The 15,605-nt window shown below is 44.4% G+C and overlaps 1 protein-coding gene across 15 annotated transcripts in view; it reads right to left on the minus strand.

Moving 5' to 3' along the window:
* Nucleotides 1-15,605, minus strand: part of KIAA1549L (KIAA1549 like) — a 315,005-nt gene that overhangs the window by 55,518 nt on the left and 243,882 nt on the right. For 14 of the 15 annotated variants that reach the window (XM_055281967.2, XM_055281966.2, XM_055281965.2 and 11 more), the window contains 3 exons: nt 12,565-12,746; nt 8,859-9,076; nt 245-374 (listed from right to left, as the gene is read on the minus strand). In XM_055281967.2, coding sequence (XP_055137942.1) covers nt 245-374; nt 8,859-9,076; nt 12,565-12,746 — 530 coding nt within the window. The other variant, XM_063641013.1, reaches the window with a different exon arrangement.

Here is a 15,605-nt window from a genome sequence, read left to right on the forward strand (position 1 = left end):
CGTAATGTGCTATTCATAACGTGGCACAATTCAGAAATCGTGATCCTTTTAGCAATAATCTGTTACTCTGACACATTCCAAGTAGTCCTACTTTGAAAAATAGGTAATAAAAAAATAGAAAACATTTTAGTGCTTTTTAAAATTCCACAAATATGTGGTAAAGCAGAACACAATGGGATGCTCTATCCCCCTTGCCTTCAGGGGAAAGCAAAGCTTGTATTCACCCAGCCCACCAGAGACTCACATCGTATCCGCTGTTGCGGATTCCACGCCGGGGTCGCTCCCGAGTCACCAGAAGGTCCATCTCGGTTTCCCCTGGACTCGGGCTGTTCAGAGACTGCCGGCTTCGGTAGACAGAGTTCTTCATCTGTTGCCTGAAGAAAATTCAACAACTGTTATGATGCAGCAAATGCCCTGACAGATGGAATTCTCCACTGATCCAAAGTACAGGCAACCAATGAAGGGTTTGGATTTGCCTCACAAATCTCAGAATTGATGGCATTTATTCCCAGGATATAAGGGGCTGTAGAAAGAGTGAAATAAAGATTTTTTTTTCCAGATGCTGTAATCATTTGGCTGAATTGTAAGTGTTCTTTCATATGGAAACTAGGTAACTACAATCAATTGCAACATTGCCACCTCATTTAAAATTCTGCTGATGGCAAGACCAGGGGTTCTCCCTTGACCCTCTAGGACAGCTAACGCTGATGGGAACAAACTTGCCTTTGTTGACTTTGTTGACTCAGCAACCTCCTGTTCCTTTTACTCTTTCTGGTTTCACACGCAGGATTCTATGATGTGTTAACAAACCCTGTAGCTAGTGGGCTGCTTAACATTACGACTGTGGATAGATTTCTTTTCTGCTATTACCAGAGTAGATTTCCTTCCGGACTAAGACGCCATAAACCCAGATGTAATTTGGGGCTTATCCATTCATCCACCCTCACATCCACCCACCCACCCATCCATCCATCCATCCATCCATCCATCCATCCATCCATCCGTCCGTCCATCCATCCACATCTATCCATCCACCTACCTACCCATCTATCCATCCGTCCATCCATCCATCCATCCATCCATCCATCCATCCATCCAACCATCCAGCCTTCCATCATTTACTGAATGCCTACTATGTGCCAGGCACCATGGAAGATGATGAACATCCACAGTGAACAAAACAAGATTGTGGCCCCTCCTCTCCTAGAGGTTACATCCTAATGAGAGAGACAGATAATTAACATGGTAATTTCAGAGTGATAAGTGCTATTAAGCTGTGACAAACGGGGACTAGGATGGGAGACAACTTTAGATAGGAGGATCAGGGAAGGCCTCTCTGGGGAGGTGACAATTCAGCTGAGTCCTAAGTGGAGCCAGCCACACATTGATCTGGGCACAGAGCATTTCAGGCCCAGGGAGTAGCACATTCAGGGGCTCCACTCAGCTACTGCTAAAAAATTCATACATTTGTCACCCCTGTCTTGTCTCCACTTGTCATTAGAAAAATCTTTTCAAAGGGTGGGAAGTAAATAGCAACATAGTGAGGAGAGTGGCTATGCTTTTCTTCTTCCACAAGAGGTAATTTTACAAGTGGGGGTGAGGCTTATTGGGGACAAGTGAGTTCTACATGATCCTGCAAGGTGGCAAAGGGATAGCACTTCCTTCTCACCCAGCCATAAGTCTCCCTGTGATTAATTTGCATTCTAAGACTATCTATCTTCAGATAACTCTCCAAACTTTTTTTTTTTTTTTTTTTTTGATAGAATCTCAATCTGTCACCCTGGCTGGAGTGCAGTGGTATAACCTCACTGCAGCCTTGACCTCCTTGGATTAGGTGATCCTTCCATCTCACCCTCCTGAGGAGCTGGGTCTACAGGCACATACCACAAAGCTAGGCTAATTTTTTTGTAATTTTTGTAGAGACAGGGTTTCACCATGTTGCCTAGGCTGGTCTCGAACTCTGGGGCTCAAGAGATCCGCCCACCTCAGCCTCCCAAAGTGCTGCGATTACAGGTGTGAGCCTCCGTGCCCACCAACACGGCCTATGTAATGTCTCTATTCTAAGATTCTAGCTATTCATGGGTTGAAGGTGAAGAGACTGTATTATTTCTTCCCAGTGACTATGTGGGAAGCCCCAGAAACCTGACAGGCATACACATTTTCATAGACACACAGTAAGTTAGTCACAGAATTACAATCATACATAGTCTAGGAGAGGCAGTAGAACTCTAAGGCAAAGCATTACCTTTGCCATTAGCCTTGGGAATACAGCAGACACCACTGGTTCTAGACGTTCACCATGAGGAGCTTATACCTGCTCAAAGAGCATCTGTTGCCTTTGCTTGCCTATTACCTGTGATAACCTTCCTTTGGTAAGAGCATCATGATGTCACTTGGGGGCTCACTTTCCTCCAGGGGTAGGCATGTGACTCAGGCTGGACCAATCCCAGCATCACATCCCCATGGCCACAGTGATGGGTCAGGGGCTGGGCACCTGACCTGAGTTGTTCTGGTGGGACTGAGTCTCAGGGCTTTTGCTAGGGCAACTAGGAAAGAGGCGTTCTCTTGGCACTGGGGTTTCTAAGAAGATAGGATATATGCCAGGAGTTGCTGGCAGCCAGTTTGTCACCATGAGGTTAAGAGCCTGCCTGAAAATGGGGGCAGCAGAGAGTGAAAAGAGAGCAAGATCTAACATAGGAGACATTGTCTGACCCCTGGATCCAGCCATGCCGAAGCCTGGACCTTTCAATAATGCTCAGTAATGCTCAATAATATATTCCCCTTTTATTTAATCAGTTTATGCTGGATTTCCATCATTTGCAGCCCAAAGAATTCTGACTAATTCTAATAACGGCACTCACAAGCTAATAGCATAAACTGTGCCCTATAGTTATCTGCAATTAGAGGCTTCCTTTAGGGAAGCACAACCTCAGTGAGCTGTTGAAACAATCTGCTCCTAGAGATTCACACCTTCTGCAGACTCGAGAAGAATTCTCATCCTTGACCTAATTACACATCATTTTTGGGAAAAGGCAGATTTTACAACTGTCTTGAGATTATCAATTAGCTCATTTAGAAAAGATTTACTAATAAGGGTGGTGGTGGAGTAAATACTAAGATTAGCAATTGACACTTAAGTAGGTTATTTTGCAAGTGTTAGAAGTACAACAGCGAGAGTGTGTAAGCCCTGTCGAGAACTGTAAATGTAGGTAAAAGTGCCGACATTGAAGTGTATACCAGTCTACTTTTCTCTCGGAGGCAACATCCCCTTAAAATATACAGCTTAAAGGCTGCTGTTTAACGTGGATTTCAATTTCCAGACCACCAATGCAGGCCTGGTGTGCAAGCATCTATTTAAAAATAAATTAGACTCTCAGGTAGAGAAATTACCTATTTTAATAAGATAGCATCCCATTAGGTATATTCATTTCTTGTTATTTTGCTACATACTTTTAAAAGGCAATACATTTTGAAGCATACAAACTTGAGAACTAAGCTTTTTACCTCTGAAAATACTGCTGGGTGGGTAATGATGAGTTTTACTTGCTTGTTAGTCCCAATATAGCTTAAGAAAGTAGTTCTCAAATTGTGTTCTCTTTCTATGGAACCCTGGGGTTCCATAGAGATGGCCTGGGAAGGACTGAGGAGCAGGAGGAGGCCCAGCTTCCATCAGAGCAACTCCATCTTTATATATTATTACCTTACATTGGGTTCCCTAGAAGCAGGTTCTAGAATGATTTGAGTGTAAGTCATTTATTTGGGAGGTGGCCCCAGGAAGCACTAGCTGGGGAGTGGGGAAATGACAGAGGGAAGGAAGGAAAATCAATGGGTATGATATGGAGTAGATTTGTGTTTTGGGTAACGGAGGCTCAAGCCCACTGGAAAAGTGTGGGAGACAGTTGTTTTAAAAGGTAGGTTTTATTATTCAGGTATGGCATGGCCAATAGGTCAGGACAAGACTGCCATTATAAATATAGCTTGAGGCCAGGCGCGGTAGCTCACACCTGTAATCCCAGCAATTTAGGAGGCTGAGACGAGCCAAGCAAGAGGTCAGGAGATTAAGACCATCCTGGCCAACATGGTGAAACCCCGTCTCTATTAAAAATACAAAAATTAGCTAGGCGTGGTGGCGCGTGCCTGTAATCCCAGCTACTCGGGAAGCTGAGGCAGGAGAATCACTTGAACCAGGGAGTTGGAGGTTGCAGTGAGCCGAGATAGTGCCATAGCACTCCAGCCTGGCAACAGAGGGAGACCCCATCTCCCCCAGCCCCCACACCAAAAAAAAAAAAAAAATATATATATATATATATATATAGCTTGTTACACTCACAGATCCCAAGAGGAGGGAACAGGCCATACCACAGGGGAGTGTGACTAATTTTGATTGAATACTTTTGGCAGATTCTGGGGCACAAGGGCTGTCCTGAGTTGTCTGGTACCTAGCCCTGGGGCAATCAGGGCAGGCAGACAGTGACTCAGGGTGGAGAGCCCTGTGAGACCATATAAAGCAGGCAGTTCGTGTTTGGCCTCTGCACTGGCTGCTTTGCACATGAAAGGCATGTTTGCCGGTGAGTCCTTTATTAGCCTGGGGAGGACAGTTTCTCTGGGGTCAGCAAGGCCCCAGATGTCCGAATCATCAAATATAGAAACTAGAAAATGTAGTTATTGCAACAGTGTAACTTACACTTCGAGTTCCCTTGCCAGGGGTATTTATCCATCAGTTTCCATCCGTTACAGACTGAGGATGCTCCACAGTGTCTTAACTACATGACACTTCTGGTTGGTGGCTGCTGAGAAAAAGCCTTTAAGTTGGAGTCACAGATGCCTGTGGCAAGTAGGATGCTGCTGGCCTGGACAGGCTCAGGGAGAGGTGAGGGCATGGACCGGGGCCACCAACAACAACCATCTCAATTATGTTATGTACTTTGTGTCTCTGGATAAGAGTTTACAATGTGAAAATGAAGTGTTCTGATTTTTTTAAGGCTCTGAAAATGATTTTAAAAGATTTAGTGATGAGTCAACATTTGGAATCTAAACTTTGCCTTTTATTTGATTTAATTTAGGTCTTAAGGTAAAATTCTGGTTACTGATTGATCTAGTTTGGATATTTGTCGCCACCCATATCTCATGTTGAAATGTAATCCCCAGTGTTGGAGGTGGGGCCTGGTGGGAGGTGACTGGATCATGGGGGTGGATCCCTCATGGGTTGGTGCTGTCCTGTGACAGTGAGTGAGTTCTCGCGAGATCTGGTTAAGAGTGTATGGCATCTCCCTGCCCCAGATCTCTTTTGCTTCTGCTTTTCCTTGCACCATGGGTAAAAGCTCCTTGAGGCCTAAGAAGATGCTGGTGCTTTGCTTCCACAGCCTGCAGAACCGTGAGCCAATTAAACCTCTTTTCTTTATAAATTACCCAGTCTCCTTTTCAGAAGAAGATATACACGTGGCCAACAAGCATATGAAAAAAGCTCAATATCACTGATCACTAGAGAAACGCAAATCAAAACCAAAATGAGGTATCATCTCATACCAGTCAGAATGGCTATGATTAAAAAGTCAAAAAATAGTAGATGCTGGTGAGGTTACAGGAAAAAGGGAACTCTTATACACTGTTGGTGGGAGTGTAAATTAGTTCAACCATTGTGGAAAGCAGTATGGCAATTCCTCAAAGAGCTAAGAACAGAACTACCCTTTGAGCCAGCAATTCCATTACTATTATATACCCAGAGGAATAGAAATCATTCTACCATAAAGACACATGCATGAGAATGTTCATTGCTGCACTGTTCACAATTGCAAAGATATGGAATCAACCTAAATGCCCATAAATGACAGACTGGATGAAAAAAAAATGTGATACATATACACCATGGAATACTATGCAGCCATAATAAAGAACAAGATCATGTCTTTTGCAGGAACATGGATGGAGTTGGAGGCTATTATCCTTAGTAAACTAATACAGGAACAATACCAAATACCATATGTTCTCACTTATAAGTGGGTGCTAAATGATGAGAATTCACGAATACACATGGAACAACTGACACTGGGGTATACTTCAGGGTGTAGGGTGAAAGAAGGGAGACGGCAGAAAAAATAATTATTGGGTAATAGGTTTAATACCTGAGTGATGAAATAATCCATACAACCAACCCCATGACAGAAGTTTATCGATATAACAAACCTGCACATGTAACTTCAAACCTAAAAGAAAAGAAAAGAAAAAAAAAAAAACTACCCAGTCTCAGGTATTTTTTATAGCAATGCAAGAATGGTTGGCTGGGCGCAGTGGCTCACGCCTGTGATCCCAGCACTCTGGGAGGCCAAGGCAGGAGGACTGCTTGAGCCCAGGAGTTTGAGACCAGCCTGAGCAACATGGCAAAACCCCATCTCTACAAAAAAATAAATAAATAAAAAGAGATTGGCCTAATATACTGATGCAACCTCTGGACTAGAGCATGATTCCTTCATTTGTCCTGCTGTGGCTTGGTCACTGAAAGCAGAACCTCTGGAGGGTTATACTGTGAACAGTAATTAACAGGTAACTCTAACCTGTGATAGCAGATAAACAGTCAGCAGTCTCCGGAGTCAACAGCAGAGTGTGTCAAGAATAATACCTCTGAGCTTACCAAGGTTGTCACTCTCTTTTTTTCTGTCTGTCCCTCCCCATTCTCATCTCTGGCTGATCCTATCTCCATTCTTATTCCTAGCTTGCCCAGTTTATGGCTCTCCATATTTTCCCCTTAACTGGTCAAAAATGTTTTAAAAGTTGTTTTTGGTGCTTTATGATCATGAAACCATTTCTTCAACGAACATTTGCTGAGAATTAGCTACAATACATGTGGCATTAGCAGGTCATCAAAAGGCCCCAAGAATCTGGCCTGCACCTGTGCTAGGCAGAGGTGATGCCTCTCTACAGAAACAAGTTTGGTTCATTCTTTGTTCACTCTCTTTTCATAAAAAGCCTTAACTGAAATTTTTGTTTCTCAAGTAACTTCCTAAGTTTCTTTAATTTGTACATGAAAATGATTATGTTAACGCAATTCATAAAATTTAGCCCCAACTCTCACCTTGATTTTGTGGCTTTGATTTATTTTCCCTGAGTGTCAGCACAAAATCCAGGAAAAACAGCTCCCATCCCAGCTCCCATCCCAAAGACCACTGAAGTAAAACTCCCTGAAGTACGAAATAAAAGCTAAAGAACCAATCAGCCTCCCTATAAACCCCCCAACTTTTTTCTTTTTTTTTTCTACAGGTATTAACACAGTGTCACGTGCATTGTGAACCCTTTCGTGGTGTGATTTTATATCAATAGCTTGTCATACCAACCAAGCCTAATTAGAAGCATGGTAAATTAAGCACTGGTTGAGAATTTCCTCTTTTCTTTATTGAAAATAATTATGTTGATCCAATTCATAAAATTTAGCCCTACCTCCCAGCTTGACTCTGTGGCTTTGATCCAAGCCTGTCACAGAGTCACTTTTGCTTTTAATAAGTACCTACTCAGGCCAGAAACTGCCCTATGGCTCCCAGTCTGTGGAGAATGTGTCTGTCATGGCTCTGTGGCACGTCAGGGTGGCAGCATGCTCAAAGCCAGAGGGGAGTCACCAAGGGGACTGTGTATTGGAAAGAGGTGGCCTCAAATCATGAAAGTGCTTCGGGTAGGTAGGAAAGGAAGAAAGGTGGACATGATTGGGTTCACTAACCTCTGCCTTTGACCGTGCATGTGAAATCACTCTGCTTAGTCAGCAACAAAGCTTGGAAGGCTGCAGCCATGGTAGAATGATTTTCCCCTCCAAACCTCATGTGGAAATTTGGTTCCTGTCATGGTGGTGTCAGGAGGTGGGACATTTGGGAGGTGACAGGGCCATGAGGGCTCCTCCTCATGGGTGGAATTGGTGCTGTTATAAAAGGATGAATTTGGCCTGCGCTTGCTCTCTCTCTCTCTCTCTCTCTCTCGGCAAGTCCGGCACCTTGATCTTGGACTTCCCAGCCTCCAGAACTGTGAGAAAATATGTTTCTGTTCATTATAAATTACCCAGTCTCAGGTATTCTGTTGTAGCGGCATAAAAAGAACTGAGACAGATGCCAATTTAAACCATCTGGCTTAGCCCTTCCTCGCTGGGACAGGACTCCCTTTTAGATCATTACAGCACCTCATACTTCAAACCCCTACCACGCTTGTCATTAATAAACTTTTGGGGTGATTCTTTCTCTCCCATTAGACCCTAAGTTCCATAAGAGCAGCAATAGGACTGTCTTGTCCACAATTAAATGTTGAAGGAATTCGAACTGAATGAATGAATAAGCCCACATGAGCATGACAGCATTCAGCATCTTGAATGGTACCTAATACATAGCAGGTGACAATATATGTTGAATAAATGAACAAGTCTGCGAATGAATGAGATAAACCAGCATGGAGCTCTGAGCACCTGTGCAGTAAGTACCTACTGAGGCTGAATGAAAAGGTGTGGCATGAAATTTGCTTTTCTTATGCAAGAACCTCTAAAACAATTGAACTATACAATGTCCCTTGATCTGGAAGTTGCACCATTAGGTAGGTGATAATTACAATCTTCATTCAGCTCTGAAAAAGCAACTGGTGTGAAAATACCATTAAGCTAAAGGACAATTATGGTTGTTTGCCCAAGTATTTTTTTTTAATGGCTTTGATGTTACTCTCTTTCAGACTCATTATAGAGCACCTGCTTGCACAGACCAGTGTGGTACAAATCAGTGGACTGCAAAGATCATAATCCTACAGTACCAGATAAGAGACCAGGATATACTGCCCAAGGCCTGCCCTTATCCCATCAATGATACAGCACCCTTTACAGAATCCCTTAGAGACTGCACCTGTTTTTAGACTCGGTGAATGGAGCACAGAGTTCTGAATCTGGATCCAAAACATGCTCCATTTCCTTCGGGGCTTTTTCATACATCTTTTTTCTTTCAGTCAGACCCTTGCTCGTCTCCACTGCAGGGAAGTCGTAATATCCCTTCCTCTTGGCTTTGAGGCGCAGCTTGTTCCGATAGTGCTCGATGTCTGACTTCTGCTTCAGGGCTTTGTTCACCTGGGGAGAGAGACAGTCTCAGGCCCACACCTGACCCAGTGTGGTCGGCAGGTGGGAGACTTTCACCAGGAGGTTATCACTTCTAAAAAGCCATCACAGGCATCACCTCTGGGCCTCTGAGCTAGCCAGACCCACCTGCATCCCATTCTGAGACAAGCCCACAACAGTAGACTACAGATGCTGTGGAGCCTGGCACTCACCTGAATCACCTGAGACCTTCCTCCAAGGCCTCCTTCTCCCTAGTCTGTCCTGTCTCTGTTCAGGCCTAGGCCTGACTCTATGCTCTTAGCAATGTGGCTCAGCCTTAATTATGCCTACACCCTTTTGGTTCCTCTGTGTGGGTGCCTCCGCCAGTTCTCAGTGCCCTGAGTCTAGCTCCGGTCCTGGGGAACCCAGTGGCCTTCGCTGCCCTTCAGCTGGTGTCCAGCTAGATAAGATAGCAAGTTCCTGAAGAGGCTGAGTTGGGATGGACAGGGTGGAAGGGGAAGCAGCCGCTCCCAACGCCTTTCCACACTGTCAACCAGCATCTGACAGCATGTTTTTGTAAATCCATGCCTTTCTTGGGAGATATGTAATTTTGAAGCCTCGTATGGCCACTAACACGAACCAGGTCCTGCCCTACAGGGCAAAGGCAGTCTGGTCTTTCAGAAGGGAACGTGGCTAATGTACCTTGCAAACTGTTGGAGATATAAGCAGGTGACTGTGCTAAATAAATAACAAATGATGAGAATGTCACACCAACATTTCCGAACTTTCTGTTTTTATTATGTTTTCTTAAAAATAATCTTTAAAAGAATGTCATGTAATTTACAAAAGAAAAACGTGAGGCCGGGCGCAGTGGCTCACGCCTGTAATCCCAGCACTTAGGGAGGCCGAGGCGGGTGGATCACTAGGTCAGGAGATCGAGACCACCCTAGCTAACACGGTGAAACCCCGTCTCCACTAAAAATACAAAAAATTAGCCACGCGAGGTGGCGGGCGCCTGTAGTCCCAGCTACTCGGGAGGCTGAGGCAGGAGAATGGTGTGAACCCCGGGGGGGGCGGAGACTGCAGTGAGCCGAGATCGCGCCACTGCACTCCAGCCTGGGTGACAGAGCAAGACTCCGTCTCAAAAAAAAAAAAAAAAAAAAAAAAAAAGAAAAACGTATGGCTTCTGGGTTGTGCTTTCTTCATTTAAACCAGCCACCCATAATAGGAGGAGGAAGAAAATTACAAGACAATCTGTGTCAGGCTCCACAAGGCAGCAAATTACAGAGAACAGTTCAGGGCTCTCTTCCAATCCAAATGCCAGCAAGGTCTATTCCTTTAACTACCAAAATACAGCATCCATTTCTGGACAAGGAAGATGCTGATTTGCTCTCCTTCTTTGACAAGGTGATGGGCCTGGGAGGAAAATGGAGTGATAAATTGAATCTATCCCAGATTTGGAATCTGTCTCTATGACATTCACATCATTAAGCTGGGATGAAAAGATCCAGGCCTAGTGGCCATCACATGTATCCATAACTGAGCAGAGGGTCCAAATCAACAGCAGTTATCAATGCATTAGTGTCAACCTCAGAGGCCTCTAATTATGGGGTTTGCATGTCTGGTGGCAGAATTGTGCCCAAGAGAAAATTCAGTGGCTGTGACTGGTTTTGAGAAGACATCCAGATTCTCAAATTGTAGAGCCAAGGGGCATAAAGTACGTGATCTTTCTTCATTGGCTGTCTAATGGGTGGTGATAACAACAATAGTAATAATAATATCATCATCATCATCAAAGTGCTTATTGTATGCCAGGCACTACTCTAAACACTTTACATATATTAAACAATTTGATCTTCACAGCAGCCTTATTTTATAAATGGCGATACTGAGGCACAGAGAAATGAACTAACATGCTCAAGGTCACACAGTAAGTAAAAGATCTGAGGTTCAAACCCCAGAGGCATGGCTTGAGAATCCATACTTTTTTAAGCACAATGCTATTATTCTCTGATAGGCTGTAGTAAGTAAAAGAGAGGAAAGGTGCACTGGACAGGAAGTCAGGAGACCTCAACCTCAAGGCTGTCACCATAACCTGCTGTGTGACTTTGAACAAGCCACTGGACCCCTCAAGCTTCAGCTTCTTGGTTTAAAAAATGAAGAGGTTGAAAGAGAAGTGCACTGTACGTCCACAACCAGTTATTTTTTTTAAATCAATGAAGGTTTACCCATCACATCTTTAGGCCATCTCAGTCTTTCTGCCCAGAAAACAAGAGTTGCTTCCTGAGTCGGGTTTGTAAAATGCTTTTATAGGTGGCCCAGATGCTGCATATTTACAATACCTGGTTTTATAGGGCCATAGCATGTTCCTTGAGGTGTGGTGGGAAAAAGACTTTAAAACTTTGGAAGTCTCCCACCTGTTACAGGTAAAAATAGCTGGGTATAAACAAATGAAATTAACAACCAACCTGACAGCTTAGGAACAGAGAAAAATTAAGAGCATGTGTGTGCACATGCTTGGGCACTCATGCAATGTAAATGTTCACATGTAGGGTCCAAATGCATCTTCTTAAAGTTCATAAACATTTGCAATCCACTGGCCATTCTGCTGCCGAAGACGAAGGAAACGCAGATAATTTTTACCTAACTTCTGGCATCTATCTATCTATCTATCTATCTATCTATCTATCTATCTATCTATCTGATTTTCTTTTATGGAATCATCACTCCATGGTGAGTGTTACAATTTTTTTTCAGACTCTTAGGAAAGTTGATTAACATCATGATATCCATTGATAGCTTTCTGGAAGCAGCCAATGAGTTGTTTCAAGTTTGCTCAAAGGAATAAACATCATTTCAAAGTCCCCAGAGTGGCCCACATCCCTGTCCATATGACGTTATCTTCCCTGGTTCCCTCTCAATTCAAGCCCCTTCCATCCCCACTACAAGCAACATCCCACAATGGGCAGTTTAGGAGTGTCGCCAAGAAAGGCAAAAGGCTGTGTGTGTGAGGGAGTCGGGGGGCAGAACGCCTGATGCTTCTCTTCATAATCACATTTTTTTAAAAGTTACCTCTGGGCTTTTAATGAACATAGGAAGTGCTCTGAAAACACCACCCCGGTGAAACCCCGTCTCTACTAAAAATACAAAAAATTAGCCGGGCGTGGTGGCGGGCGCCTGTAGTCCCAGCTACTCGGAGAGGCTGAGGCAGGAGAATGGCGTGAACCCGGGAGGCGGAGCTTGCAGTGAGCCGAGATTGCGCCACTGCACTCCAGCCTGGGCGACAGAGTGAGACTCCGTCTCAAAAAAAAAAAAAAAAAAAAAAAAAACACCACCCAACAAACTCATTTTGGTGACTTGTGTCCTGATTCATTCTGCAGAGGCCTGGTACATGCAGAGGAAAAAATGACCTATACGGCCCTAGGCACAATCTGCACGCAGTATTCACAGGTGTTGTTCCTTCGTCCGAATTTCCCACGTCTGGCCGGACCATCTCCTGCCCTGGGTCTCCAGGCACTTACCTCGCCGTTGAGGGCTGCTGATGACTCCTGGCTCCTGTCCGAGGTGGGGGGCACCATTGGGAGGGCTGTGGGTTTTATGGCAATGAGCTGCACAGACCCAGAAGATGTGTCAAAGGGTTCAGCGGCTACCTTGCTGGAGTTGTCAAATAGAACTGCTCCCTCCTCTTCATCACTCGCTGGCACTGAAGCACAACATAAACACATCGATTTTATGATGTTGGGGAGCTGTGTGACCCCAGGAGAATTTATGTGAGACTCACAGCCTAAGGACATTACTTTACTCAAAACAACCTCAGAAACGACAGCATCTGCTTCTGTGCCAGGGGCTCGCTACTGCTAGCGGTTTTCCTTTAAATTTAAGATCTGTATGATTTATCCCTCCATTGCCTTATCAATGGGTAGGAAAGAACTGTAGAGGTTTGAATTTAAACAGTAAGAACCATTCTTTCAAAACTATGACATAATACAGTTGAAAAAAATTAAAAAGTAACTTCTTTCTCTATGTTTGAGTTGGAAGTGAGAAAAGTGAGTTTGGCCAAACCTTGTATCTATCCTTAAAATCTGACAATCCTCAGACTAACAGCATTCAGTTCAGGCTCAGCCGCCAATGCTACCAATCTTTACAAGATGTTAAAGTAACAAGTCTTTCTTGGTCAACAAACCACAGTTATAGTGGCTGACACTTTTTTTTTTTTTCCCTCTTCTGAAGGTTGCTTCCCCAGTGATTTGGGTTTTGGTTTATTTGTTTAAAATAAAAGAAAGCTATGAAAATTCCGCCAGAGAAACTAATTTGAAGCTACAGACAACTCCCCTAATTAAGTAGAAGGATTTCTACCTATGCTCTGTTAAATTAATCCTCCCTTCTGACAGATAATTCTGCTGCAATTGCTAAAAGACACCAGTCGGCCTTGAGCTTCCGTAACTAAGCTGACAGAAGTTCCAGGGCCCCTGGTATCTTGCTGATTTACTTGTTCTTAAAGCATATTCCCATTAAGTAACTACAAGAATGACAGCTTATTGAGCATGGCTAGGCAAGAGATACATTAAGCCTATTCAAACAACTAAACCAGTAGACAATTTAGGAGCAAAAGAGGTGTTATATAAAACATGAATGTAATAGCAGTGTATTCATCTTTCCTCCTGTCTGCTTGAGAGATTGGGATGTTATTTAAATTATTGAGAAACACATAGTTTGCACCATTCTGTCACTTATCATAATCACAGAAGATTTGTCAAATTAAGCCAAGTAAATTGTTATTTTTACAAAGTGGCTGAAACACTTCAGAGTCTAACAATGGGTTATAATTGGATTTTTTTTTTTTAAGTTCTGTGGGCTGATTTGCAAATAGCAGGCCACCAAGCAGCCAATGACAGAGGAAAATCTCTATTTGAATGTGTTACCAGATGCATCTATATTTTTAGAGTGTAGTTTTGCTGGGCAGCTCTGGCCTGGCCACCATTATCTGCCACCTGGACACATGCTATACAAGCCATCTATGAAAGCCAGCCAATAAGGTGGCTCCTAAGAATTCTCACCTCCTGATATTCATACCCAGGATGAATAGGACTGACCTGTGTAACCAACAGGAAACTGCAAAAATGACAATGTGTTACTTCCAAAGGCTTAGTCGTAAAAAAAAAAAAAAAAAATCATGGCTTCCACCTTGCCCTCTCTCTGATCATTTACTCTAAAGAAAACTGGGGGGTGGAGCCAAGATGGCCGAATAGGAACAGCTCCGGTCTCCAGCTCCCAGCCTGAGCAACACAGGAGACCGCTGATTTCTGCATTTCCGTTTGAGGTACCGGGTTCATCTCACTAGGGAGTGCCAAACAGTGGGTGCAGGACAGTCGGTGCAGCGCACTGTGCGCGAGCCGAAGCAGGGCGAGGCATTGCCTCGCTCGGGAAGCGCAAGGGGTCGGGGAGTTCCCTTAACTAGTCAAAGAAAGGGGTAACAGACGGCACCTGGAAAATCCGGTCAGTCCCACCCTAATACTGCGCTTTTCCAATGGGCCTGGAAAACGGCACACCAGGAGATTGTGTCCCGCACCTGGCTCGGAGGGTCCTATGCCCACGGAGTCTCGCTGATTGCTAGCACAGCAGTCTGAGATCAAACTGCAAGGTGGCAGCGAGGCTGGGGGAGGGGCACCCGCCATAGCCCAGGCTTGCTTAGGTAAACAAAGCAGCCAGGAAGCTCGAACTGGGTGGAGCCCACCACAGCTCAAGGAGGCCTGCCTGCCTCTGTAGGATCCACCTCTGGGAGCAGGGCACAGACAAACAAAAATTCAGCAGGAACCTCTGCAGACTTAAATGTCCCTGTCTGACTGACAGCTTTGAAGAGAGTAGTGGTTCTCCCAGCACACAGCTGCAGATCTGAGAATGGACAGACTGCCTCCTAAAGTGGGTCCATGACCCCCGAGCAGCCTAACTGGGAGGCACCCCCCAGTAGGGACAGACTGACACCTCACTCGGCCAGGTACTCCTCTGACACAAAACTTCCAGAGGAACTATCAGACAGCTGAATTTGTGGTCTCACGAAAATCTGCTGTTCTGCAGCCACCGCTGCTGACACCCAGCCAAACAGGGTCTGGAGTGGACCTCTAGCAAACTCCAACAGACCTGCAGCTGAGGTTCCTGTCTGGTAGAAGGAAAACTAACAAACAGAAAGGACATCCACACCAAAAACCCATCTGTACATCACCATCATCAGAGACCAAAAGTAGATAAAACCACAAAGATGAGGAAAAAACAGAGCAGAAAAACTGGAAACTCTAAAAAGCAGAGCACCTCTCCTCCTCCAAAGGAACACAGTTCCTCACCAGCAACGGAACAAAGCTGGACGGAGAATGACTTTGATGAGTTGAGAGCAGAAGGCTTCAGATGATCAAACTACTCCGAGCTACAGGAGGAAATTCAAAACAATAGCAAAGAAGTTAAAAACTTTGAAAAAAAATTAGACGAATGGATAACTAGAATAACCAATGGAGAGAAGGGCTTAAAGGAGCTGCTGGAGCTGAAAGCCAAGTATCGAGAACTACGTGAA

This window comes from Symphalangus syndactylus, chromosome 6, assembly GCF_028878055.3.
Source record: "Symphalangus syndactylus isolate Jambi chromosome 6, NHGRI_mSymSyn1-v2.1_pri, whole genome shotgun sequence".
Classification (NCBI taxonomy): Eukaryota; Metazoa; Chordata; class Mammalia; order Primates; family Hylobatidae; genus Symphalangus; species Symphalangus syndactylus.